The 25,493-nt window shown below is 63.7% G+C and overlaps 1 protein-coding gene across 1 annotated transcript in view; it reads left to right on the top strand.

Annotated features, from left to right (window-relative positions):
- Positions 1-25,493, top strand: part of RELN (reelin) — a 48,115-nt gene that overhangs the window by 19,857 nt on the left and 2,765 nt on the right. The window contains 42 exon segments of the mRNA XM_078598994.1: positions 330-566; positions 1,003-1,225; positions 1,671-1,783; positions 2,455-2,655; positions 3,501-3,705; positions 4,089-4,300; positions 4,601-4,775; positions 5,226-5,432; positions 5,765-6,033; positions 6,357-6,417; positions 6,419-6,530; positions 7,543-7,771; positions 8,057-8,133; positions 9,545-9,703; positions 9,959-10,159; positions 10,460-10,793; positions 11,210-11,356; positions 11,503-11,680; positions 12,541-12,625; positions 12,769-12,990; positions 13,237-13,438; positions 13,799-13,901; positions 14,033-14,271; positions 14,550-14,773; positions 15,123-15,276; positions 15,520-15,778; positions 16,248-16,497; positions 16,838-17,009; positions 17,518-17,658; positions 18,100-18,277; positions 18,452-18,630; positions 19,183-19,448; positions 19,922-20,088; positions 20,562-20,785; positions 21,519-21,696; positions 21,795-21,976; positions 22,554-22,648; positions 22,962-23,213; positions 23,319-23,503; positions 23,747-23,832; positions 24,095-24,256; positions 24,773-24,987. Of these exon segments, the coding sequence (XP_078455120.1) occupies positions 330-566; positions 1,003-1,225; positions 1,671-1,783; positions 2,455-2,655; positions 3,501-3,705; positions 4,089-4,300; positions 4,601-4,775; positions 5,226-5,432; positions 5,765-6,033; positions 6,357-6,417; positions 6,419-6,530; positions 7,543-7,771; positions 8,057-8,133; positions 9,545-9,703; positions 9,959-10,159; positions 10,460-10,793; positions 11,210-11,356; positions 11,503-11,680; positions 12,541-12,625; positions 12,769-12,990; positions 13,237-13,438; positions 13,799-13,901; positions 14,033-14,271; positions 14,550-14,773; positions 15,123-15,276; positions 15,520-15,778; positions 16,248-16,497; positions 16,838-17,009; positions 17,518-17,658; positions 18,100-18,277; positions 18,452-18,630; positions 19,183-19,448; positions 19,922-20,088; positions 20,562-20,785; positions 21,519-21,696; positions 21,795-21,976; positions 22,554-22,648; positions 22,962-23,213; positions 23,319-23,503; positions 23,747-23,832; positions 24,095-24,256; positions 24,773-24,987 (7,760 nt within the window).

Here is a 25,493-nt window from a genome sequence, read left to right on the forward strand (position 1 = left end):
TGTGTGTGTCTGTCTACTGATTTGTCTTTCTGCCGCGCTGTGTCTGCCTGTCTGGCTGCCTGTCCTCTCTGTGTGTGTCTGTTGGTTTTCTTGTCTGTTGAACTGTGTGTCTATCTGGCTGTCTGTCTGTGTCTCTGTCCGCTGTACGCGTGTGTGTGAACTCATGATGAGTTTTGTTGACCGATTTAAACATCCAACATGTTTGCACTGTTGTAATAATCTGAGTGACAAGTGATATCGCGTTTGCCCCCATGGCGTCACGGACGTGATGTCACTTCCTATGACATCACTCGCTCGCCCACGCGTTCCCACATCGTGCCCGAGCGCAGCATCGTGACGGTGGAGCTGCCCGCCGGCGCGCGGCGCTACGGCGTGCAGTTCCGCTGGTGGCAGCCGCGGCACTCGGGCGCGGGCCGCGACGTGTGGGCGCTGGACGAGCTGGCGATGGCCGAGGAGCTCTTCAGCGCCGTCAGCGTCGACTTTGGCGACGCCGCCGCCGTGGCGCAGGCGCTCACCTTCCACCTGGGGCGGCTGGCGCCGTACTGCGGGCGCGGCGCCACGCTCAGGTGAGCGGCCGGCCCGCCGGCTCGCCCTCCGACTCACTCGCCGTCAAACTTTTTGTCGGATTCAGAATCTTTATTTAGGCTGGAGGAGGAAACTTTTGCACAGATGTCCAGTAGGGGCGGGTCAGCAAGTCACAACATCAAAAGATACAAATACAACGATAGGAGTGCAAAGTATTGTAAAGATTATCGAGTCGATAAGTACAAATTGCACAAGTGCATACATTTTTGCCGATGTTTCAACACGAGATGCAAGCTTGGGCAGGGCAGCAAAAAACGAGCACTCCAAGGGCAAGCCTTGTCGGCCAAGGCGATGATGTCACACTTTGTGCGCGACGACGTCATCGCACACAACGTCGCACGCGCATCTGCCCGCTCCTCCCCCATGCGCTTCCCCGCATCTCGCCCCGCCCTCGTCTCTCCGCGCGCGCCACCCCAGTTTCTCCGGCTCCAGCTCGGGGGCCAGCGCGCGCTACGTGGAGACGCAGCCGCTGCAGGTGGGCGTTTGGTACGCCCTGCAGTTCGAGATGGCGCTCGGCTGCGTGGGGGGGGGTGCCGCTCCCGGCGACGACGACGGCGACGGCGGCGGCGGCGAGGGTGGCGTTGGCGTGCGGCTCGAGTTCTCCACCAATCACGGCCTCTCGTGGCACCTCGTCCAAGAGGTGCCGCTTACCCCCCAACCCCCCCTCCCCCCTTCGTCTTTAACTCAGGTGCCGATGTCTCTCCGTCTCTCTGGCCTGTCTGTTTCCCAGCCTCAGCTCTCACATGTCAATTTGTATCGATTATTGAGCTCATTTGGATGAGTCAGTTGATGTATGTATATTGAACTTTTTTCGCACCGTACGTAGCCAACCGTGCTCATCGGAGGTGCGGGGGAAGGACAACAAACTAAACACAACAACAAGCAGTTCCAAAGAAAAGAGTTTTCAATCTAGAATGGATTGAGCCTGGACTCGGGACACAGAGTCAACAGTGCGGGGGGGGAGGGAGTTCCAGACGGTGGGGGCAGCAAAGCAGCAGAGGCCTCTGTACATCTAACCGTGAGAGTCAGAGGTTGCGGTTTGTAGGTCCGTGACCCCGAACCTTGACCTGCGACCCGCCTTCCAGGATTGCCTGCCGGGCGCTCCGAGCTGTGGGGAGTTTGCGTCGGCGAGCGTCTACCGCTCGTCGGAGCGCTCCAGCTGGAGCCGCGTCACCATCGGCCTCCCCCAGCACACCTGGTGAGCTCCCACACACACACTCACACACACACTGACACACACACTCACACACACGCCTGGTGAACTCCCACACACACACAGCACACCTGGTGAGCTGGTGGGTGGGCGGTGTTCGCAGCCGCGGCCGTGTGTGCTCTGAGGGGGCTGGGGGGTGGAGGGAGGTGGAGAGGGGGGAGGAAGAGAACTGCGTCAGGTCGAGCGCTGCTGTCAGGACTCGGGGATGAGGAGGGCGGCTCGCTTGGGGGATTGGCAGAGGGACCCCGAACGCTGGCACCGGAGCGTGGAAGCTGTTCGGCGCTCTTTCTGTGAGTGTGCCCACACACTCCTAGCTCTGTGTGTGTAGCTGTGTGTGTGCGTGTAGCTGTGTGTGTGTAGCTGTGCGTGTAGCTGTGTGTGTAGCTGTGTGTGTGTAGCTGTGCGTGTAGCTGTGTGTGTGTAGCTGTGCGTGTAGCTGTGCGTGTAGCTGTGTGCGTGTAGCTGTGTGCGTGTAGCTGTGTGTGTGTAGCTGTGTGTGTGTAGCTGTGCGTGTAGCTGTGCGTGTAGCTGTGCGTGTAGCTGTGCGTGTAGCTGTGCGTGTAGCTGTGCGTGTAGCTGTGTGCGTGTAGCTGTGCGTGTAGCTGTGTGCGTGTAGCTGTGTGTGCGCGTAGCTGAGCGAGCGTGACTCACCGCAGGTCCGGAGCGACGCGTTTCCGCTGGAGCGAGGCGCAGCCTGGCGGGGGGGAGCACGGCTGGGAGGTGCTCAGCTGGGAGGAGCACGGCTGGCCGGGACACTCGCTGGAGGAGCACAGCTGGGCGCTGGGCAGCCTCTACGTGGGGCAGCAGTGCCCCGAGGCCTGCCACAACCATGGGCAGTGCCACCATGGCACGTGCAGGTGTGGCGGGCGTGCGGGTGTGGCGGGCGTGCGGGTGTGGCGGGCGTGCGGGTGTGGCGGGCGTGCGGGTGTGGCGGGCGTGCGGGTGTGGCGGGCGTGCGGGTGTGGCGGGCGTGCGGGTGTGGAGATTGTGATTATGTGGGCAATGCTGTTTGTTAATCGGTGATTAATTTCAGTCGGGTCTGTCCAGGTTGGTGACCCAGAAAATATTTCCACACCCGGCACACCACATCAAGTATGTCTCCTGTCGCTGTGGTTGTGGCGACTGATAGTCACGTGCCACCTACTCTGGTCAAACTGTGACCTGGAGTGAGAAATTAAGCCCTGGTCATGAAGATGATTGATGATGATGATGATGATCATGCTGATGATGATTATGATGGCAAAAGGTGAAGATGATAATGACAATGATGAGGCCAGTGTTCATGATGATGTTATGATGATGCTTATGATGCTGAGAATCCATAATAGAGGTTTTTGTTGGGCTAGATCGCGAAAATGTAAATGTATCACGTAAACAGGACATGCCAATTAGTTACTAGAACAGCACACCAGTGTTTTGGAGAATAAACCCACAACATTTACAATTCAAGTACGATGTTTCGCTGGTGATTACATCTCGTATCATCAGGCGATAGCCAGAATTGTGAAGAAGTCTTCCTGTTTAATTTCTAATTGGCTGTGTCGGGTGGTGCTGGGTTTAACGACACATTTATATTTACGCAATTTAACCTAAAAAATATCCCTTTATTATGGATAATATTGGTCGCGAAAGCCTACGTGTTAAACTGAGAATGATTTGTGACGATGACGACGACGACGGTAACGACGATGTGTGCCGGTAGCTGCGACCTGGGCTACGAAGGCCCCAGCTGTCTGCCCGTGGAGGCGCTGCCAACGTCGCTGCACGCCACCTTCGACGAGGATCCCCCGGGGGCGTGGGGAGGGGCGGCCGGGCCGCCGTGGGCGGCCGTCGACGGAGGGGAGGTGCGGCCCCCGGAGCGGGCCTGCGGCGTCGTCGCCGCCGGCAACTCCATTTACTTCTTCAAGGTGGCACCGCGCGCTCCATATACCTCTGCACGCCACTGCACGCACGCACGCACACCGGGGATGGAAATTACACATTGCTGTTGTGGGGCGGGGTGGGGGTGAGTCTATCTATAGGGTAGTCGCCGTTGACCTCCCTACAAAGCGGCAGCTATTTGTTGTTACGTGCCGAGGTATTTATCGGGGTGGCCGCTGGAATCCGAACCGCGAGCCTCTGCAACAAGCGGGCAACTCGGCACCACTGGCCCTGGCGCCGGCGTGCCGTCGGTATCGGCGCCGTGCCTCTGGCGTCGGTTCGGTTCGGGCGTAGGAGTCCACGCAGCACCGGTGGTAACGTTGCCGCCCGCGCCGACAACGCCGGCGCGCCGTCTCCGGCACTCCCGCAGGGCGGCGTGCGCCGTCTGGTGAGCACCGACATGGACACGCGCGGCGCCGACTTCGTGCAGTTCTGGCTGCGTCTGGGCGGGGGCCCCGCGGGCGCCGCCTGCGCCGGGGCGGAGCGGCGCGAGGAGGGCGTCCTCCTGCAGTTCAGCACGGACGGCGGCGCCACCTGGACGCTGCTGCTTGAGCTGCACTACCGCGACTACACCCAGGCCAGGTGCCGGCTGCACCCAACAGTTCTGCTGTTGGCATTGTTGGTCACGTGTGGGTGGAGGCGGTGGTGGGGCCAAAGTGGATGATGATGATGATGATGGTAGTGAACCCGCTGTGGTGTTCTCCCCGTGTCCTCTCAACGATGTTGATGATTGTGGTGATGGTACTGCTCTAATGATAGTACCGATGGTGCTGTTGGTGTTGTTGATCGTGTTCCTGCTGATCGCGACGATGATGCTGACGATGATGACGATCTTGCTGCTGCTGCCCGTGCTGACGCGCGGCACGTCCCCGCATGCCGCAGGTTCGTGCACCAGGCGGTGCCCCCGGCCGCCCGCGCCCCCTGCGCCCGCTTGCGCTGGTGGCAGCCGGCGCACTCGGGCTTCGGGCAGGACCAGTGGGCCATCGACGACATCATCGTGAGCGGGGAGGCCGGCCTCAACTTCCTCCTCACCGAGGCCTCGCTGCCCAGGGACCAGGTCTCCCCTCACCCCCCCCCCCCATCCCCTACCCCCCATACGCAGGGGTCTCCTTAGAGGGGACCGGTAAGGAGTCCTTGCCCCAACAGAGTGTTGTTAGCCAATTGGGGGGGATCTTTATCTATGTGCGTGCGAACCCACGTACGCGGTGGTGTCGTGGTTAGCGCCACGAACCAGGCCACCTGGGTTCAATTCCCGCTCACGGCTGCTAACACCGTTCCAGTCCTGGGCTTCCCCTGGTACCTGTTGCTGTGTGTGAGCGTGTGTGTATGTGCGTGCAAACATCAGCGCTGGGGAAACGAATTTGGCCGGGCGTGGTTCCGGCCACGCCACGCCGACATTCACAGGTGCCGCTCGCTAACGGCACTTGCCCCGACGGCCGCTCGAAGGCTATCCGGGGGGAACTTTGTCTCCGCGTGGTGTTGTCGCCGCTCCCGCCTGACCTCCCAGCTGACCCCGAGGGGGGCGCCGCGCCCGGCCGCCGCGTCCCCTCCCAGCATCTGGCTGACGACGGCCAACGAGGGTCGCCACGGCGACGAGGAGGACCTGTGCTCCCCCCCGTCGCCGACGGCGCTGGTGTTCGGCCTCGCGCAGGGGAACCGCTACGCCGTGACCCGCGACCTCGACGTCAAGCCCGGACACTCGCTGCAGTTCAAGGTGACCCCCCCCCCCCCTAGAGGTATGACCCCGCCCTGGGGGGGTCCATGGCAGTGGGGGGTGGGGGGAGGGGGGGTTATTGCTCGAACGGGGTGAGAACCGTGGGGTCATTCCCGCACGGACCGGCGTGAATAACGCCCATCCTCCTGCGGATGGCGCAGAGCGCTGAACGCCGAACCTTGCTGCTCCATCTGCTGCTGCTGCCCCTGCTGCTGCCCCTGCTGCTGCCCCTGCTGCTGCCCCTGCTGCTGCCGCTACTGCTCCTGCTGCTGCCCCTGCTGCTGCAGGTCCGTGCTAGCGCCAATCCCAGTGCCCGCTTTGTACCGCCGCAGCTGAACATCGCTTGCCGACCGGACGGCGGGCGGGAGGGCTCCGGCGGCGTTGCCGCGGGGGACGCGAGCGGTGCGGTGCTGGTGCAGTTCTCCCACGACTCGGGCCGCTCGTGGGCGCTGGTGCACGAGGCGTGCCTGCCGGCGGGGCCCAGCGGCGCCGGCTGCGAGGGCCTCGGCCCGGAGCTCCGCTCGGCGTCCGTGTTCCTCCCCGGGGACCTCCCGCCGTGGACGCGCGTCACGCTCGTGGTGCCCCGCGCCGTCGCCGCCCGGTGCGCTTCTACCGACGCCGCCGCGTCGCGACGGCAGTCTCGGCGACCGCACCGCGACCCTGACTGCCACGCCGCGACCACGCCTCGTGCACCACGAACACAAACACATGGCGATCACAGCCGCCACATTCACCACGTGTCAAGAGCCATCGTTACAACCACCGCAACACAACAACGCGATGACGACAACGACGACGACTGCTGCTACGACCGGCGCACCACGGCCGCAACATCAACGCCATAGGCCGCACGCCCCGACAAGTCTGGTGGAGGCCATATGGGGGATCTTTGTCTTTGTGTGCGTGTGTCCGTGCGTCACGAAGGAAGGTGCGGTTCCGTTGGCTGCAGGAGACAGGGACCCCGGGGCCCGTGGGGGGTCCCCCGCCCCCCCCCGTTCGCCCTGGACGAGGTGGCCGTGTCCGAGCCGTGCCCGGGCCACTGCGGGGGCCGGGGGGTCTGCCGGGCCGCCAACTGCACGTGCGACGCCGGATACACGGGCAAGGGCGCGCACACGCACGCATAAAGATACTGATTCCCCGTACAGCCTTAACGGACTGTCGGGACAAGTGCTGTTAGCGGGTAGCGCCTACCAAAGTCGGCACTGTGGCACACGACGGGGTGGGGCGGCCAGCACCACGGCCGACCGCCTTTGTCTCCCCAGTGGCGATGTTTACACACCGCACCAGGTACTCCATTTGAGGCCAAGTCGACCTATGGGAGACCCAGAACCGGCTCCGATAATCATCACCGGTGTTGGTGGCCGTGACTGAATATTGAACTCGGATCGCCGGGTTCCACTACACTACCGCTCCCCACAAGACAAAGATTCCACGTGGAGTACAGCCTTAATAGACTGTTGGGGACAGTGGTGTTAGCGAGTAGCAGGATGGCACAGCACATAAGGGGGTGCGGTGGCCAGCACCACCCACACCACCCCACAGACCCTCGCCCACTCACCAACCCACACACCTTCACCCACTCACCCACCCTCACCCACTCACCCACCCTCACCCACTCACCCACCCTCACCCACTCACCAACCCACCCACCCACCCTCACCCACTCACCCACCCTCACCCACTCACCCACCCTCACCCACTCACCAACCCACCCACCCTCACCCACTCACCCACCCACACACCCTCACCCACCCACCCTCACCCACTGACCAACCCACACACCCTCACCCACTCACCCACCCACCCACACACCCTCACCCACTCACTCACCCACCCACACACCCTCACCCACCCACACACCCTCGCCCACTCACCCACCCACACACCCTCACCCACTCACCCACCCACCCACACACCCTCACCCACTCACTCACCCACCCACACACCCTCGCCCACTCACCCACCCACACACCCTCACCCACTCACTCACTCACCCACACACCCTCACCCACTCACTCACCCACACACCCTCGCCCACTCACCCACCCACACACCCTCACCCACCCACACACCGTGACGCCCGTCCTGTCGCTGTGCGTGCATGGCGCAGGCCGCGAGGGCTCGTGCGTGCGCGACGCCGCGCTGGGCCTGGTGCCGCCCCCGCCCCGCGAGGCCGTCGACCGCTTTGAGGGGCCCGAGCCGGGGCCCCTGTGGGCCTTCGTGCTGGGGGGCCGCGTGGCCCGGGGCTGCGGGCTCCTCGGGGATGGGGAGTCGCTCTACTTCGACGGCGCCGGGCGCCGCGAGGCGCGCACCGTGCCGGTCGACACGACGGGCGTCGGGTGAGTGTGAGCTGTGTGCTGTGAGTGAGTGAGTGTGCTGTGTGTGACTGAGTGAGTGTGCTGTGAGTGTGAGTGAGTGTGCTGTGAGTATGAGTGAGTGTGCGTGGCCTCAAGGTGCACATGGCCTGGCACAAGCGTCGTGGTGACGTCACCGCCACTTAGTGGCGAATGGCGGTTGTTGTTGTTGTATGAGTGTGCTATGTGAGTGAGTGTGAGTGAGTGTGCCGTTGCTGCGGCGTGCCGCGTTGTGACGCAGTGTGCCGTGTGTGCTGCCCCATGCCACAGGATGCTGCAGTTTTTTGTCCGTGTGGGCAGCACCGACCTGGGCGCCGCCTGCTCCAAACCTCGCACGCGCAACCAGGGTGACTCCACGGAACCTCAACCACTCCGCTCGCTCACTCGCTCACCTCGCTCACTCGCTCACCTCGCTCACTCTACAACTCTACTCATTCACGTGCTAGTTGCACAACCACTCACTCACTCAAACCGCTGATTCACTCATCCTCGCTGTATCAGTAGCCACTCGCTCACTCTCCCACGTACTCGCTCCACACACCACTCGCTCACTCTCCCACGTACTCGCTCTACACACCACTCGCTCACTCTCCCACGTGCTCGCTCCACACACCACTCGCTCACTCTCCCACGTACTCACTCTACACACCACTCGCTCACTCTCCCACGTATTCGCTCTACACACCACTCGCTCACTCTCCCACGTACTCGCTCTACACACCACTCGCTCACTCTCCCACGTACTCACTCTACACACCACTCGCTCACTCTCCCACGTATTCGCTCTACACACCACTCGCTCACTCTCCCACGTACTCGCTCCACACACCACTCGCTCACTCTCCCACGTGCTCGCTCCACACACCACTCGCTCACTCTCCCACGTGCTCGCTCCACACACCACTCGCTCACTCTCCCACGTACTCACTCTACACACCACTCGCTCACTCTCCCACGTACTCACTCTACACACCACTCGCTCACTCTCCCACGTGCTCGCTCCACACACCACTCGCTCACTCTCCCACGTGCTCGCTCCACACACCACTCGCTCACTCTCCCACGTACTCGCTCCACACACCACTCGCTCACTCTCCCACGTACTCGCTCCACACACCACTCGCTCACTCTCCCACGTACTCGCTCCACACACCACTCGCTCACTCTCCCACGTATTCGCTCTACACACCACTCGCTCACTCTCCCACGTGCTCGCTCCACACACCACTCGCTCACTCTCCCACGTATTCGCTCTACACACCACTCGCTCACTCTCCCACGTACTCGCTCCACACACCACTCGCTCACTCTCCCACGTGCTCGCTCTACACACCACTCGCTCACTCTCCCACGTACTCGCTCTACACACCACTCGCTCACTCTCCCACGTACTCGCTCCACACACCACTCGCTCACTCTCCCACGTACTCGCTCTACACACCACTCGCTCACTCTCCCACGTGCTCGCTCCACACACCACTCGCTCACTCTCCCACGTGCTCGCTCCACACACCACTCGCTCACTCTCCCACGTACTCGCTCCACACACCACTTGCTCACTCTCCCACGTGCTCGCTCCACACACCACTCGCTCACTCTCCCACGTGCTCGCTCCACACACCACTCGCTCACTCTCCCACGTGCTCGCTCCACACACCACTCGCTCACTCTCCCACGTGCTCGCTCCACACACCACTCGCTCACTCTCCCACGTGCTCGCTCCACACACCACTTGCTGGCTTTCTCGCTGTGCTGCAGGTGTCCTCGTGCAGTTCTCCCCGGACAACGGGGTCAGCTGGTCGCTGCTGCGCGAGCTCGACTTCTCTTCCTTCCTGCTGCCTGAGCTCGTGGGCCTCGTGCTGCCGCCCCCGGCCAAGACGCCGCACACCGCCTTCCGCTGGTGGCAGCCGCAGCACGGTACAAAGACAAAGATCCCACCCCCATAGCCTCGGCAGACTTTTGGAGCAAGTGCAGTTAGCGAGTAGCGCCTAATAAAGGTGCGCGAGGGGGCCGGCTCCATGTCGGCTCCATGCCGAGCCCCATTTGTCTCCCCACGGCAATGTTTACGTATCGCAGCGGGTACTCGTTGGAGGCTGAGTTGACCTAGGGGAGGAGACCGAGGTCCAATGCGTCTGTCCCACGCTCCCCGCGCGTCTGCCCCGTGCGTGTCAGGCCGCGCTGGGGCCCAGTGGGCGCTGGACGACATCCTGGTCGGAGTCAACGACAGCTCCCTGCCCGGCTTCCAGGACGGCTTCGAGGAGCCGGGGGCCGGCGGTGGCGGGGGGCCCTGGTTCCAGATCCAGGGGGGCCATGTGCTTCGCGGCGCCGGCTCCGGCAACGGCGATCACGGCCTCCGGTTCGGCGGCCACTCCGGTGAGGCCTCTACGGCCCGGCCACGGGCCGGTGGGGCTGAGGTGCCAGGCAACGATGAGGGGCGGACAAGGGGGGGGGGGCTTCGTTTAAATCCTTGCAGCAGGGCCCAAGCCGACGACGTCACGCCACCGCTTGTGAGCCGTTGTGACACGGTGCTTTGTGAAGTAGTAGTGCTGCTTTGTGTTGTTGAGTGTCGAGTTGTGTATTGGTATGTCACCGTGTGCCCCCCCCCCTTCCCCGTGTAACCCCCCCCCCCCCCCCGAAACACCGCCTTTGGGCTCCTCCGTCCGCTGCGAGTAGAGCGGCCGCGTCTTGCCGAAACGTGGGACTACCAGGTCACCGCCTCCACCTTCCTGCAGTTCGAGATCAGCGTGGGGGGGGAACCGGGAGGGCACGGTGGGCCCGGCGACGCGCCGCTCCCTGCGGGGGGCGGCGCGGAGGAGGCGTGCGGCGGCGGTGGCGCCGCGGTTGAGCTGCAGTTCTCGCTGTCGGTGGGACGTGGCTGGCGCCTGCTGCAGGAGGAGTGCGCGCCGCCGGCGCTGGGCTGCGAGCGCTACGCGCGCGCCTCTGTCTACACGGCGCAGACGCACGCCGCCTGGACGCGCGTCACCGTCTACCTGCCGCCCGCTGCCACGTACGGCGCGCCGTGCGCCGGCGCCGACCCCGCCCGCCGGTGGTGGCGCCGGCGACGCCACCGGCACCGACAGTGCTGCAGTCACTGCCACCACCGCTACCACCCGCACTTCCAGCGCTCCCAGCAACTTAATCACCACCAAGAACACACAGACTCAGTATTTCCGACCCCAGGAGGTCAGTGTTCCGCAAGGAGAGTATTTTAGTGAGCGAGTTCTAGGCCTCCCCTAGGTGGACTAAAATGAGTACCTGGTGCGGTGTGTAAACATCGCCACTGGGGAGACAAAGACGGCCGGGCGTGGTGTTGGCCACTCACCCCCTCATTTGCTGTACCGGCCTTCACAGGTGCTCGCTAACAGCACCTGCCCCAACAGTCTGCTAAGGCTATATGGGGGATCTTTGTCTTTGTGCGCTCAGCTCTCCCCGCACGCGGTTTCGCTGGATCCAGCGTGGGGGCCCCTGTGGGCCCCGGGGCTCTCCGTGGGCGCTGGACAACGTCTACCTGGGCTCCGGGTGCCCCTGGCTCTGCTCCGGCCACGGCTCCTGCCTCTCGGGGCACTGCCGGTGAGCGACGGCACTCGCCGACGTGCACACTCGCCGGCGTCGGCACTCGCCGACGTGCACACTCGCCGGCGTCGGCACTTGCCGGCGTGCGCACTCGCCGGCATCTCCACTCACCGGCGTGTGTACGTGACGCGCACGTGCCGCAGGTGCGACGAGGGGTTTGGCGGCGCGTACTGCGTGCCGACCGTGCCTCTGCCGTCGCTGCTCATGGACGACTTCGACTCGGAGCCGAGCGCCGTCGAGTGGCCCCAGCGCCTCGGCGCCGACTGGGGCGGCCCTCCCAGTGGCGCCGTCACCTCCGGACCGGCGCTCATCTTCCGGCAGGCGAGGGCACACACTTGTACACACACACGAACTGGTACATACACACGCACCTGTATGCACACACACACACGTACACACGAAGAGACAAAGATCCCCCGTATAGCCAGTAACAGACTGTAGGGGCAAGTGCTGTTAGCGAGCATCTGTGAAGGCCGGAATGGCACATGAGGAGTGGGTGGCCAGCACCACGCCCGGCCATTTTTGGCTCTCAAGTGGCGATGTTTACACACTGCACCAGGTGTTAATTTAAGGCTGAGTCGACCTAGGGGAGGCCCATGACCTGTTCAGATAATCGTCACTGGTGTTAGCCATTTGCAGGAATCGGACCCACTACATCACTGCTCCCTCCAAGCACATACACACTCGTACACACACACAATTGTACACAAGAACAAAGACACGTGCACACACACTCTCACTTGCTTGTCAACACAGCACTTGACGCTAGTGTCAGGCTTGGTGCACTTTGAGATCACCACGTGAGGTGTGTAAGGTTCGCCGCTGGCAGGAAGTCACGGGACTTACCCAGGTGCTTTGGGTTGAATGACTGAAATGAGCAGCACACACACACTCACGTGGCAACGCACGGGGTGCGTGGGACAGACACGCTGGAGGACTCGTGGGGTGACTCACTGACACGCACTCCCACAGCCTCGCACCGTTCGCTTGCAGCTCTGCTCCATACCCACAGGTTCAAGTTCATTTTGTTTGGCCAGCTGAGATCACCAAAGACCGGGGTAGAGTCTCATTTGCAAGAGCGACCTGGGGGCTCGCACACCCACACAGCGACGTGCTCGCACGCTCACCACTGGGCGAGCGCGATCTGGCAAACGAGTGGCTGAGCTTGCGCCCTTCTGCAGGAGGGGCCCCGCCTGCTCGTGTCACGTGACCTGGACTGCACCAGCGCGCACTTCCTGCAGCTCTACCTGCGCTTCATCTCCTCGGGTGCGTCTCCTCCCCCTCCTCGCTCGCTCCCCGCCTCACTCCCCATTCATTCCACTCGGCTTCACCGCACCGCAGCAGACTTTGACTCCAACCCTCCCGATTCCTCCTCGCTCCACCTCGCTCGCTCCTCCACCACGCCGCAGACTGGAGCGACCGCTCCCACGCCGTGCTGCTGCAGTTCTCCATCAACGGCGGCATCTCCTGGCGGCTGCTGGACGAGCTGGGCCCCCCTTCCACCGGGCCCCCCTCCGGACCCGCCGACCCCGCGGCCCCCCCCGCGGACCGGCTGTTTGTGAGCGCGCCGCTCCCCCACACGGCGCAGACCAACGCCACGCGATTCCGCCTGTGGCAGCCGCGGCACGGAGGTGAGGAGCCCCCACGCCCCTCGCCCAACAGCAACCCGCAAGGTCGTGATCCCGACCCCTGCCCCCCCCCCCCTTGAGGTGCCGCCTCCCCCACACCCCCCCCCCCCAGCAGCACTACCTCCAGTACCACGACCGCCACCACCACCGCGCTACGCCTCTCCCCCCAGGTGACACGCCCTCTGCCCACCTACGCCGCCCCTCACTTCCACGTACCCCCCCCCCCCCCCCCGTGGCCCCGCGTGGCAGGGCGCGAAGCGCACGTGTGGGCGCTGGACGACGTGCTGCTGGACGGGGACGACGGCGGCCCGGGCCACGCCCTGCTGCTCGACTCGTTCGGCCTCCAGGGCCCCGGGGGGCTCTTCCACCCGGGGGGCCGCGCGGGGGCCTACTGCGCCGGCCACGGGGGGGGAGCTGGCGGGGGCGGCGCCGGCGGCGAGGACGATACTGTGTATGTTGGGCACGTGACGCTGTGTGTGAGACATGTGACGCTGTGTGACGCTGTGTGTGTGACGCTGTGTGTGTGAGACGTGTGATGCTGTGTGACGCTGTGTGTGTGAGACGTGTGATGCTGTGTGATGCTGTGTGTGTGACGTTGAATGTGTGACGTTGTGTGTGTGAGATGTTGTGTGATGCTGTGTGTGTGACGCTCACGGCGCACCAACACCAGTGACGATTAACTGAACCGGTTATGGGCCTCCCCTAGGTCGACTCAGCCTCAAATGAGTACTTGGTGTGTAAACATTGCCACGAGGGAGACAAAGGCGGCGGGGCGTGGTGTTGACCAACCAGCCCCTCGTGTGCCGCGCAGGGTTGGTGCCACCGCCCTGGTGTTCGCGGCAGGCGGTGACGGCGAGCGCTCGGCGAGCACGCGGGACCTCGTGGTGGCGGAGAACACCGTGCTGCAGTTCCAGGTGACGCTCGCGTCTGGCGCCGTGGCACTCGCTGCCGTTTCCCGGCCGCCCCGACGGCAACCAACGATTTTTTTTATGTTTAATTTCGAAATTTTATAGCGTGCATATTCGTGTTTCTTTTCCGGTCGCAGATCGCGGTGGGGTGTGGCGAAGACACCGCCGCCGGCGCTCCGGCCACGCCGGTGCGGCTGGAGTTCTCGCGCGACCGCGGCGCCACCTGGCACCTGGTGCGGCCGCTGTGCGCCGGCGCTGGCCGCCCGGGGGGCCCCCTGTGCTCCACCGAGCGCCACCCGCCGAGCGTCTTCTACGCCGGCGCCCGGCCCGGGTGGGCGCGGCACGCGCTGCACGTGGGAAAGCTGCAGCTGTGCGGGTACGGAGACGGCGGCACCGCCGTCGCCAACGCCAACGCCATTATCGACAGCTTCATGATCACCATCGTGATCACCGTCAGCTGCAGCAGACTCTGCACTTGCAATGCCTTCACCTCCACTGTCATCATCACCATCATCACCATCCCCACCACCACCCTGTAAGAGTCGGCTCTGCTGCTCTCCTTAGCCTCCACCACCCCCCACAGTTTCAGTTTTGCCCCCTCTTAACCTCCGCCCCCCCCGCCCGCACGCGTCCATCCTCCGTCGATGCCCGCAGGCCCGTGCGGTTCCGCTGGTACCAGGGCTATTTCCTGCCGGGGAGCGCGGGGGGGGGCCCGTGGGCGCTGGACGGTGTGTACGTGGGCCCGCAGTGCGAGGACATGTGCAGCGGCCACGGCGGCTGCGTGGGCGGCGCGCGGTGCGAGTGCGACGCCGGCTTCTCGGGCCCCACGTGCGCCCGGCGCCCGCCGCTCCGGAGCTTCCTCTCCCACGACTTCGAAGGTGATGCGGCGGGACGCGGGTCGTGCCAACGCGCGTTCGCGAGACTCGAAATGTTCGTATGCAAATCATTCCCATCGGGTAAATATTTCCTCAAATTGACTTAAAAATTCTAAAATCCCAAAGTGTTTCAACTCCAAACTGGTCCCCAGTCCTCGTCGCTTGCTTCCTGGTGCTCCGCGCGTACACGGCAACGCGCGCACGGCCACCACGGCACGCAGCGCTTCGTTCCAACGTTGGCAAACGCCACCGGGGAATGTTTATGCTTTACCCGCACCCTTTGCTGCCGTGCCCTGCAATGTGGATGACTGCCCCGTGCTGGCTACCCCCGACGGCCGTGCGGTGCGCGCAGAGCCCCCGAGCGAGGCCGAGTTGGCGGCGTGGAGCGGTGGGCGCGTGTCGCGCCGCTGCGGGGTCCTCGCCGACGGCTCCAGCCTCGTGTTCGCCGACGCAGACGGCGGCCTCCGCATGCTGCTCACCCACGACCTCGACCTCTCACGCGCCACGTCAGTTGCACGCACGCACATACGCACGATCGCGAGACGAATCTGATCCTAAAGACTAACTCCAACCCTAGTTCTGACTCTGACCTTGACCCCGAAGCCTAACCCGCACTCTGAACCTAAATCACCTAACCTCGGCCCGAAAGCCTCACCGTCGCCGTATCTGTGAACCCCGTGTCTAACCCCGACCCTAACCCTAACCCCGACCCCAACTCTTTCTCCCTGACCCTGGGCGGCACCGCGCAGCTTCGTGCAGTTCTACGTGCGTCTCGGCTGCAGCAAGACGGCGCCCGACCGCCGCTCCGCACCGCTGCTGCTGCAGTTCTCGACGGATGCCGGGCAGAGCTGGCGCCTCCTGCAGGAGCTGAGCTTCGGCGAGTCGGGGACGGCGCCGCGCTACGTGGCACTGCACGTGCCGCGAAAGGCCGCGACGCCGGCCACGCGCCTGCGCTGGTGGCAGCCGCTCCTCTCGCCGGCGCTCTACACACCCTGGGCGATCGACCAGGTGGCGCCGCGCAGACCAAGATTACGGATTTTGTCCACGGGTTTCCGTGTTTTCCGGTTCCGCCGTTCGACCGAGTTGGCCGTCGCCGGCTTCGCGGTCGGAAGGTCGCGAGTTCCTGGTTGAGCTTTCCAGTTGGCAGCTGTATCTGTCTGCCCCAGTGGTGGTGACAACCCATTGTGGGCCCCAAAGAGAAATGGCGATGGGAGGAGCATCGCGTGGCTACTAACATCACGCGGCGGACACGCTGTGCTACTTTCACGAGGCTCAAATCGCCGCCGCTTGAGGCTAATAAGCAGACAAAATTACAATCGTGATGATCTCGAGTGTAATCAAAGTTACGAGATTTGTAAACGGTTAAAAGTGGCCGCGTTCCATTTAATGATCCAACATTTAGAGTTTGTTATCCCGACACCCCTTGATCCACTCGGGCCACTAATCCCTGGCGGGGGCGGCGGCGCCGCCGTCGCAGGTGGTGGTGGGGGGCGGCGCACCCGGCTCCTCGGTGCTGGAGGACGACTTCTCGCTGGCGCCGGGCGACGCCTGGCTGCTGCTGCCGGGCGGGCACCGTGGCCCCACGTGCGGCTCCGCGGGCGACGCGCTGGTGTTCGGGAACAAGTCGTCGTCGCGCTACGCCGTGACGGGCGACCTGGCCGTGGGCGACGACTCCTTCCTGCAGTTCGATTTCGTGGCCGCGTGCGGCGATGCTGGCACCTGCTACGGTGAGCGCGCGCGTCTCTGTCGGCCGGGCGCTGGCGCTGGCCACACCACCCGCACGTTTGCCGTGACGGCCTTCGTCGGTGCTCCTACACGTGACAAACAAGACTTGCCCCAACAGCCCGTTAAAAGGCTATGCGAGGGATCTCTGTATTTGTCTTGGCTACGTTGGCACAATGGGGAGCACAGCGGTCGTCTCAGCCAACCCGTAACACCTGGGTCTGTCCCGTGACCTCCTACCAGCGAGTGCTTGCCACTTTTCACGTACTCAAAGCGCATCTAGTCTGGCGCAAGCGCAGTGGCGAATGGCGACGGTGGCTGTTGTCGTCGTTGTGATGTCCGCAGCGGTCGCCCTGGAGTTTTCGCGCGACCTGGGCGTGACGTGGCGGCCGCTGCTGCCCGACTGCGCCGCAGCGCACGCCCCCTGCTGGCTCCACGCCGTGCCGGGCTCCCTGCTCTCCTCCGACCTCTACCCCCGCTGGACCCGCATCACCATCCCTCTGCCCCCGTCCACCCGGTGCTTCCGCGTGTCCCCCCCGCGTGTCTCCCCCCGCGGGGTCTCCCTCGCGTTTCCCCCCCGCGTGTGTCCCCGTGTCTCCGTGTCCCATGTCTTCATGCGCTGTCCCATTGTTATCTACGTCCCTGTTTTCCCGCCGTTATGTCCCTGTTGTCTCCCCGTGTCCCGGTGACCCTATGTCTGTGCGTCCGTGTGTTCTTGTACCCGCTGCATCTGTATCTTCTTGTGACCAGGTCAGCGTGTCCGTGTGTCACCCCCTCCCCCCCCCGTGGGTCTCTGTTGGCCTCTTGTTTCAGCATCCCCGTGTGTCTCCACGTGTTTAGATGTGTTCCCGAGTTCACGTGAGTTCCTCTGCCCGTGTTCCTCTGTCCCGAAGAGTTCAAAATGACCATGGGGCTTCGTGTCTCCGTACGTGTCTCCGTTTCAATGCCTCCGTGACCCTGTTCGTCTCCCCATGGCCTCGCTTGTCACGCCGCTGCGTACCCCCTCTCTGCCCACGCATCCCCAGCTCCACCGCCACCAGGTTCCGCTGGTCCCAGCCGTTCCCCTTCGACTGGCAGCAGAGCTGGGCCCTGGACAACGTCCACATCGGGGACTCGTGCCCCGACGCCTGCTCTGGCCACGGCCGCTGCACACGTGGGGCGTGCACGTGAGAAAGGGGGGCACGGGAGAAGGGTGGGGGGGGGGCAACATGGGTGATAGTGCCAGCGATGTTGAGTAAGTTACCAAATGTACCGTTTGGACTTGGACAACCCAGCGCTTTCAGAAAGCCCGTCCTGAATTTTTCTCTTTGGGTTAAAATCTTCTGGCCTCGCGCTTGACTCGCGATGCCAGCAAAGGGCGGAGCTGCCGGAGCAGTGGGAGGAGCCGAGCGGTGGTGGGCGAGGCCGACGTCGGGAACGGCGAATGGTGCTCGCCGTGCGCGAGGAGCTAGCGACTGAGTGGGCGTGGCTGTGTGACAGCGGGTGGGGCTGGCGGGAAAGGGGAGGGGCTTCCAGCTCCGCGCCGCGTGTCCCGGTCGAGGCTTGCAGAAATGCGGCAGCGGCAACGTCGCGTGGACGTGGCCCTGCGACGATGCCCCCTTCCCCAGGTGCGACGTCGGCTGGGCCGGCCTATACTGCGACGAGGCCACGGAGCCGCTGCCCACGCAGCTCAAGGACGCCTTCCAGGGCCCCCCCGCCCCCCAGCGCTGGCTGCAGGTGGCCGGCGGCGCAGTCGAAGCCGGCTGCGGTTCCCTCGTCTCCGGGACGGCGCTGCACTTCACCGGGGTGAGCTCTCCACGCGCTGAGGCCGACCACCGCCGCCACCACTCCCACTGCCACCCGCTAGGCATGTTCAGACTGCACGCGTGTGTGTATTTACCGGTGTGCTCGTGTCCGTGTCTCTGCGTCGTCTCCGCACGTCCGTGCGTTGCCCGCGCGTTCACGCGCCGCGTCGCGCAGCCGTGCACGCGGACGCTGGTGAGCGTGGACCTCGACCTGACGCTGGCCGAGTTCGTTCAGTTCACCTTCTCCTGGGGTTGCGCCACGCCGGCGGGCGGGCGCGAGCCGGCCGTGCTGCTCCAGTTCTCCACTAACGGCGGCGTCACCTGGCAGCTCCTGCACGAGCTCACGCAGGGCGGGTACGACACCCCGACCCCCACGTTCTGGTTGTGTGCGCGTGTCCACACGTCAGCCCACGAGTATTGAGCGTGTCAGTGTGTGTGTGTGTATATGTGGGGAGCGGTGGTGTAGCGGTTAGCACGCTGCCCTATGAACCCGGCGACCCGAGTTTGATTCCCGCTCACGGCCCACATTGGTGACGATTATCTGTACCGGTCCTGGGCCTCCCCTAGGTCGACTCCGCCTCAAATGAGTACCTGGTGCGGTGTGTAAACATCGCTACTGGGGAGACAAAGGCGGTCGGGCGTGGTGCTGGCAACCCACCCCCTCGTGTGCCGTTCCGGCCTTCATAAGTGCGACTTGCTTAACAGTACTTGCCCTGACAGTCATATAAGGCTATACGGGGATCTTTGCCTTTGCTTCGGTAGCGCATCGGCTAGTATGCCTCGATTCCCGCTCACGGCCAACGCCGGTGGCAAATCATTTGTCGCCGGTCCCGGGCTTCCCCTCGGGCTGACTCGGCCTCAAACGAGCGCTCGCGTAACCGTGCCCCCGTGGTCCCGCGGCGCCAGCTTCGTGAGCGTGGTGCTCCAGGAGGAGGCCCGGGCGGTCGGCGTGCGCCTGCGGTGGTGGCAGCCGCGGCACGGCGCGCGCGACGGCACCGACTGGGCGCTCGACTCGGTGCTCGTGGGCGGCTGGCGCCAGGAGCGCCCGCTCGGCATGCACGACTCCTTCTCCGTGCCGCTCGCCCGCCTGCTCGACCTGCCGCAGTCCGACGGCGCCCCCGGCGGCGACGGCGACTCGCTGCCGACGGTGGACACGCGGCACCTGGTGGAGCGTGAGCCTCCTCCCGCCAACCCCCACCACGCCCCCCACAAACCCCCCTTTCCTTGATTGAAAAATCTGAATATATAGAGGACTGCATAGCTTGGGCAATTGCTGGCTGCTGCTGCTGCTGCCTTCCAGCTTTGTCCGTGGTTCCTTGGAGATTGTGAGAGATGCAATTCGCATGAACTACGCGATTACATTAAACTACACAATTATTATAATTACACGAGAGCCTGGCAGTGTGTGGCTGGGCCAGCGTGGAAGAGTAGGCCAAAATATCCTCGAGCAATTCAATATTATTTTTTAGCCAGTTACCCAGCTACATTTGCAGGAGGGGCGGGGGGGGATGATCCGTGGGCGCTGTGAGCACAGAACAAGCACAGCAAAGCGATCCGTACGGAGGAACGTGCAGCAGGGTAGAGAACAAAGCCGTTGCGGGGCCTGCACCTCTGCCGCTGACCCGGCTCCTCTTCTCCCGCGCAGTGCACAGCGGCTGGCTGTTCCACGACGACTGCGAGGTGGGGAGGTTCTGCGGGGCCCCGGGGGACGTGCTGCTGTGCGGAGACGCCACGGCGGGGGGCGCCGGCGACGCCGTCGTGCTCTCCACGCACGACATGGAGCCGAGGCCCGGCTGGGTGCTCCACGCCAAGGTGAGACGATGCGGAGCGCCCTGAGCCCCGAGCCCCTGGCCGCTCGGGCGAGGCGACGTCTTCTTGTCTCCAAGCGCGCACGTGGCCGAGCGGCGACTACGCTGCCGCTCGTGGCTGCCTGTGGTCCAGCGTTGCCGAGGCAGCAGGGAGGGTTGGTGGATCGCACTCGGGTGTTGTGAAATGCCCTTCCCGCGCGCTCGCCAGAAGGCGGTACAGCAAAGTGTGGACTAATCTCCATCTTTTTCCATCTTGCCCCCGCGCGTAAGGTTTGGGTTTACTCCGGGTGCTCCGGTTTCCACCCACGTGGTATGATAATAATAAACACACTCGTCATTTATCTTGACACAAAACCCAAATATAGCAGCAGGACCCTCCTGAACCAGAGCCCTACGACTCGGTGTGGCTCTCCTGGATAAAGTAAATAAATAACGATGAAGTTACCACGGGCCTTCCCACAATGCCTTGGTGCCCAGATGGTCGTGGGCTGCCGGGACGGCACTGAGAGCCGGGACGAGCGGGGCGGCCCCGTGCACGTCCAAGCGTCCGTGGACTTCGGCGTCACGTGGCGCTACCTGCAGCCGCAGTGCCTGCCCGCCGACCCACAGTGCACCGGGGCGGTGGCGCAGGCCTCGGCCCTCTTCCCCTCGCGCCGCTGGAGGAGGGTGACCTTTCCCCTCGATGACAGCCTCACGGGGAGGTAGCGTGCGTGCGTGTGCGTGCATGTGTGTGCGTGCATGTGTGTGTGTGTGTAGGGAGTGGTAGTGCAGCGGTTAGCACGGCCATCACCAAACCGGTCTTGGGCCTCCCATAGGTTGACTCGGCCTCGAATGAGTACCTGGTACGATGTGTGCAAACATTATCACTGTGAAGACAAAAGGCCATGAGCCCAGCCCAGATATAGTACCACCTGACGTGATCTTCACATTGGCGGTTACAATTGATAAGTTCACAACATCAGTGAATCACGTGATAATCTCTTGACCTGAGTGAGGGCTATTAATAAGAAATTCATTCTCCCTGGCCGTGTAAATAAAGAGAGGTGATTGAAGTTTTTCTAGCTGAGCTGGTACCGGTTTGTGCTGTGTGAGCGGAGTGGAGTGGACCTTGGCGATGAGTGGAAGATCTACGGCCTGTGTTGGGCGAACTGCACGTGAAGAACGTCGACGCGGCCTTCACTCTCTTACGACTCGCGTGGCGCAAAAGCAGTGCAGCGAAAATGTGTCACGCGGTTGCAAAGTTACGGGAAAGTGGCGTCGCGATCACCGACGTGTCGTGTCAGCCCACGTGACGCCAAGCGTGACGTTGCGGCAACTCCGGCGGCACAACAACGCGATCGCACGACTGGGCGCTGCGCCGATGCGCCGCACGGCCACACGGCCCTACGTGGTGGCGTTGACTCGCTCGTCCCCCTCTTGCTGCCGCCCCGCCAGGCCCGTGCGGTTCAGGGCCCTGCAGGAGGAGCTGGGGGCCCCGTGGGCCCTGGACGACTTCTGGGTGGGGCCCGCGTGCCCGGGCCACTGCGGGGGGCGCGGGGATTGCGTGCGGGGGGCGTGCGTGTGCGACCCCGGGGCCTCCGGCGAGGCCTGCCATGGCACGCGGCTTGGGCCGGTGGGATGCGCGTGCTCACTTGCCTGCACCTGCACCTGCACACACTGGCATCGCGCGTCTGGATTACTCACACGCGAGCGTTGTGCGTGACCGCTCAGTCGTTGCTGAAGGAGCGCTTTGGGGGGGCCGCTGGGACCCCTGATCCGGATTCGTGGGAGCTGGTGGAGGGCGGGGGGCCCTGCCCCTCCTGCGAGGTCGTCTCCGACGGCGCCGCCCTGCACTTCCGCGGCGTGGGGGCGCGGCAGGCCGCGACGGCCGAGCTGGACCTGCGCGGGGCCACGTGAGTCGCCATGGGGTCAGGGGGTCACGGGGAGCACCCCGGGGTCTTTCAAAGCACCTCGGACTCCTCGGGAGTTGAACCCAGCCTGAACGACTGGTAAACGCGAAGTCCCGTGAGAACACGGCGCTCGATCTACACGGTTGCATCTCGTGACTGCGTGTGTCATGCTGTGTTGTGTGGTGTCCTATACCTTGTAAACTTACCGAATGTCCTGGCTTGGCCGGGAACAGTCCCAGTTTCAAAAAGCCTGTCCCAATGTCCCACAATGTAAGTGTTGTAAAATCCGGGATCTTGCCCCAGGGTTAAAATGTGATAGGGCAGCGAGCGGGGCTCTTGTGGGTGGAGCTACCCGAGTAGTGGGCGAGGCCTATAAGAAGTAGGCGGAGTAAACATTGCAAAGAGCAAATCTACTCGCTCTGTGGGCAGCGCTTGCAGGCGAATGGGTGTGGCTATATAAAAGTAGGAGGGGCTGATTGCGCCTGCCAGAAATGTGGTAGCTTGAGCACTCTGTTATGGTTTATGCGTTGTTGACCTGCTGTGGGCGTACGGGGTGTGTGCCGTCCCGTGCGGTGCCCAGGTTTGTCCGCTTCTGCGCGCGGATCGACGTTGGCGCAGGCCCCGCCGCCCGGGGCCACTCCGACTCGGTGCTGCTGCAGTTCTCGACGGACGGCGGTGAGAGGCGCCGGCGCCACCGCCGCTCGCGTTGTGTGAACCTCTTCACGGTGTAAGGGTTAGCAACGTAAAGCGTCGCCACGCTGCTCCAGCCAAAACGGTCGCTCAGTTGAGAGACGTTGTAGCCATGGGGGGGGGGGGGGGGGGGGAGGTGAATGAACGGTGCTCCGTTACCTGAGCCACAAACCTGTGCTGCGTTGGCTTCGTGTCTCCCTACCCCTCGGCTACAGCACCTGCTGACTGAGAAACGTGCGGCACTGCGACACCGTACCACCCCCCCCTCCCTCCCCCTCCCTCCCCCTCCCTCCCCCAGGTGTGCGGTGGCACCTGCTGTTTGAGATGGAGGCCCAGCGCTATGCGACGGCGCGTTGCGACCACGTGGCGCTCTCGCCCGCGGCGCTCTCCAACTCGACGCGCCTGCGCTGGTGGCAGCCGTGCCCGCTGGGCCGCGCGGGGCTGCTGAACTGCACCGCCGCCGTCGCGCGGGCAACGTGGGCGCTGGACGACGTGCTGGTGGGCGGCGAGGAGGTGAACCCCAGCATCCTGGTGGACGACTTCCAGACAGGTGAGAGTCCCCCGGCGGGGCCGCTGGGCGGGTATTCTTGGTTCCGCGACGCGGGGCGCCCGCGCGGCATCGCCGACGAGCGGCTTGGCGCTGCTGACGTTGCAGGCTCAGGCGAGGCCGCGCTGCGCGAGGACCTGTGGACCTTCCACCCCCACGCCGCCCCCGCCGCCGGGTTCTGCTCCCGCCCCGGGGGGGCGCTGGTGTGGCCGGGGGGGCAGCCGCTGCCCACGCCCGCCTCCCTCACCACGCGGCAGCTCATCATCGCGCCGGGCAGCATGGTGCAGTTCCAGGTGATGAACTTCATAAAACTTCCCCGCGACAGTTTAGCCGAAGGGGACCCCCGGTGGCAGCTGTCCCTGTGTGGCACAAGGTGAACGCAGCACTGGCTGGGGAAGTGACGATTATCCTGCCAGTAGGGGGCGATGTTGCTTTGTGGCTTTTCCCAATGTCACTTCCCATGTGCTGCCCCTGTATTCTGCTGCTGCCCCTGCTGCCCCGAGTGATGTCCGCGCGGCGCCTGTGCGAGCGAGCAGATTGTGATCGGCTGTGGCGGCGGAGGCAGCGATGACGCCTGCTCCGACGCCTTCTCCGTGCGGTTGGAGTACAGCACGGACGCAGGGTGAGTACGCTCGCCGGCACTCCAACAACAGCCACCATTCCACGCGATTCTATTCTTGTGCATGATGGCCGCAACATGTTCAGGAGTGAGATGCCAATGTGGAGGGTCTGTTGCTCGCGATGACGAGAGGGCTTCAGCACAGACAGAGTTCGTGTCGTGTCGCTGTTCCTCCTCCTCCTCGGTTAAAGGAGCACAGACCACAGTGGGTTCACTGTTTGGGTTGCATGGCCACCGTGTCCCCCCCCCACCTCCCGGCACGCAGCCGGGACCAGTGGGCGCTGGTGCAGGGCGAGTGTCTCCCGTCGGGGGCCTCCCGCGCCGGCTGCTCCCCCTTCCGGCTGCACGAGGCCTCTGTGTACTCGGCGGTGACGGCGCCGCGCTGGACCCGCGTCACCCTCGGCCTGCCCGATGGCGCCGCGTCCACGTGAGCTCGCGGCCGGAGCGCCGACACGGACACGACGCGACGCGGGTTGCGTTGTAAATAACTCGTGGGATTATATACGCAGCGACAGTCGCCACCCCCCCCCCCCCCTCTGAGAAAACGCGGCAGGACCCCCCTGAATAAGAGTCGTGAGACTCGGTGAGGGTTTGTGGGTAATAGGAGCATAATGGGTGATAAAAAAAATGGGTCTCTGTGAGTCTATATAAATATACCAAGAGGTCCATATGTTTATAGAGACCCATAGACTCATAAAGAGACCGTTTATAGAGACCCACAGGCTTGCATAGAGATCTACAGACTTAGAGACCCATAGACTCATACACGTAGATTTGTATTGCGTCAAGGTGCCGATAATGATAAATTGTAGTGATTATGATGTTGATTGACGATGGCGTTGATGGCACCGATGTCGTCGATCGACGCATCGATAATCAACGATTGTGTTGGCAGTAACGATTGTAATCATCATTGTCATCACGGCGTGCCGCGTCCGCGCAGCGCGACGCAGCTGCGCTGGATCTTGGCGCGGCGCGCAGGAGGCAAGGGAGCCGCGGGAGGCAAGGGAGCCGCGGGGGGCGGCGCCGACCGTGCCGTGCCGCCCCCCGCCTGGGGGCTCGACGACGTCTTCGTGGGGGAGCCGTGCCCCCGCCTGTGCAGCGGGCGCGGGAGGTGCACGCACGGCGCCGTCTGCGTCTGTGACGACGGCTACACAGGTCCGTGACCACCCCCACCCCGCTCCCCCACCCAACCCGGGCCACTTATAATGGGTTATGGGGATTGACCCCCGATCTAAATCCTTGACCGGCACCTTTAGTGGTCGCTGGGTTTCCACAGTGGAGCCCGAGGGCCCAGCCAGTGACCTATCCACTGCTGAATGAAGGACTCCCCAAGCTGTTGAAATCTCTAACGATCCACCCAGCTGCTCCACACGCGATGATTCCATCGCTTCTTCTCCGTCATGGACGTCCGCCCGGGCTTCGTTCCGTCCTTTGGCGTGCAAGTCCGTCGCTAGTCTCCATCGCTGGTCAGCATCCCTTCAGAAGCACACTGACGTTTTTTAGTCTAGACAGACATTTATTTAAAAACAGGTACCAACTCAAGTGTGCGTGTGCGTATTCCGTGTGCAAGCGTTTGGTGTGTACCTACTGCGCTAAGAACACGGAGCCAAGTTTGAGTCCCGCTCACAGCCAACATCCCTTGACGAATATCTCAACCGGTC

The sequence above is a fragment of the Lampetra planeri genome, chromosome 11 (genome assembly GCF_965212315.1).
Source record: "Lampetra planeri chromosome 11, kcLamPlan1.2.h2, whole genome shotgun sequence".
In the NCBI taxonomy this organism is placed as follows: Eukaryota; Metazoa; Chordata; class Hyperoartia; order Petromyzontiformes; family Petromyzontidae; genus Lampetra; species Lampetra planeri.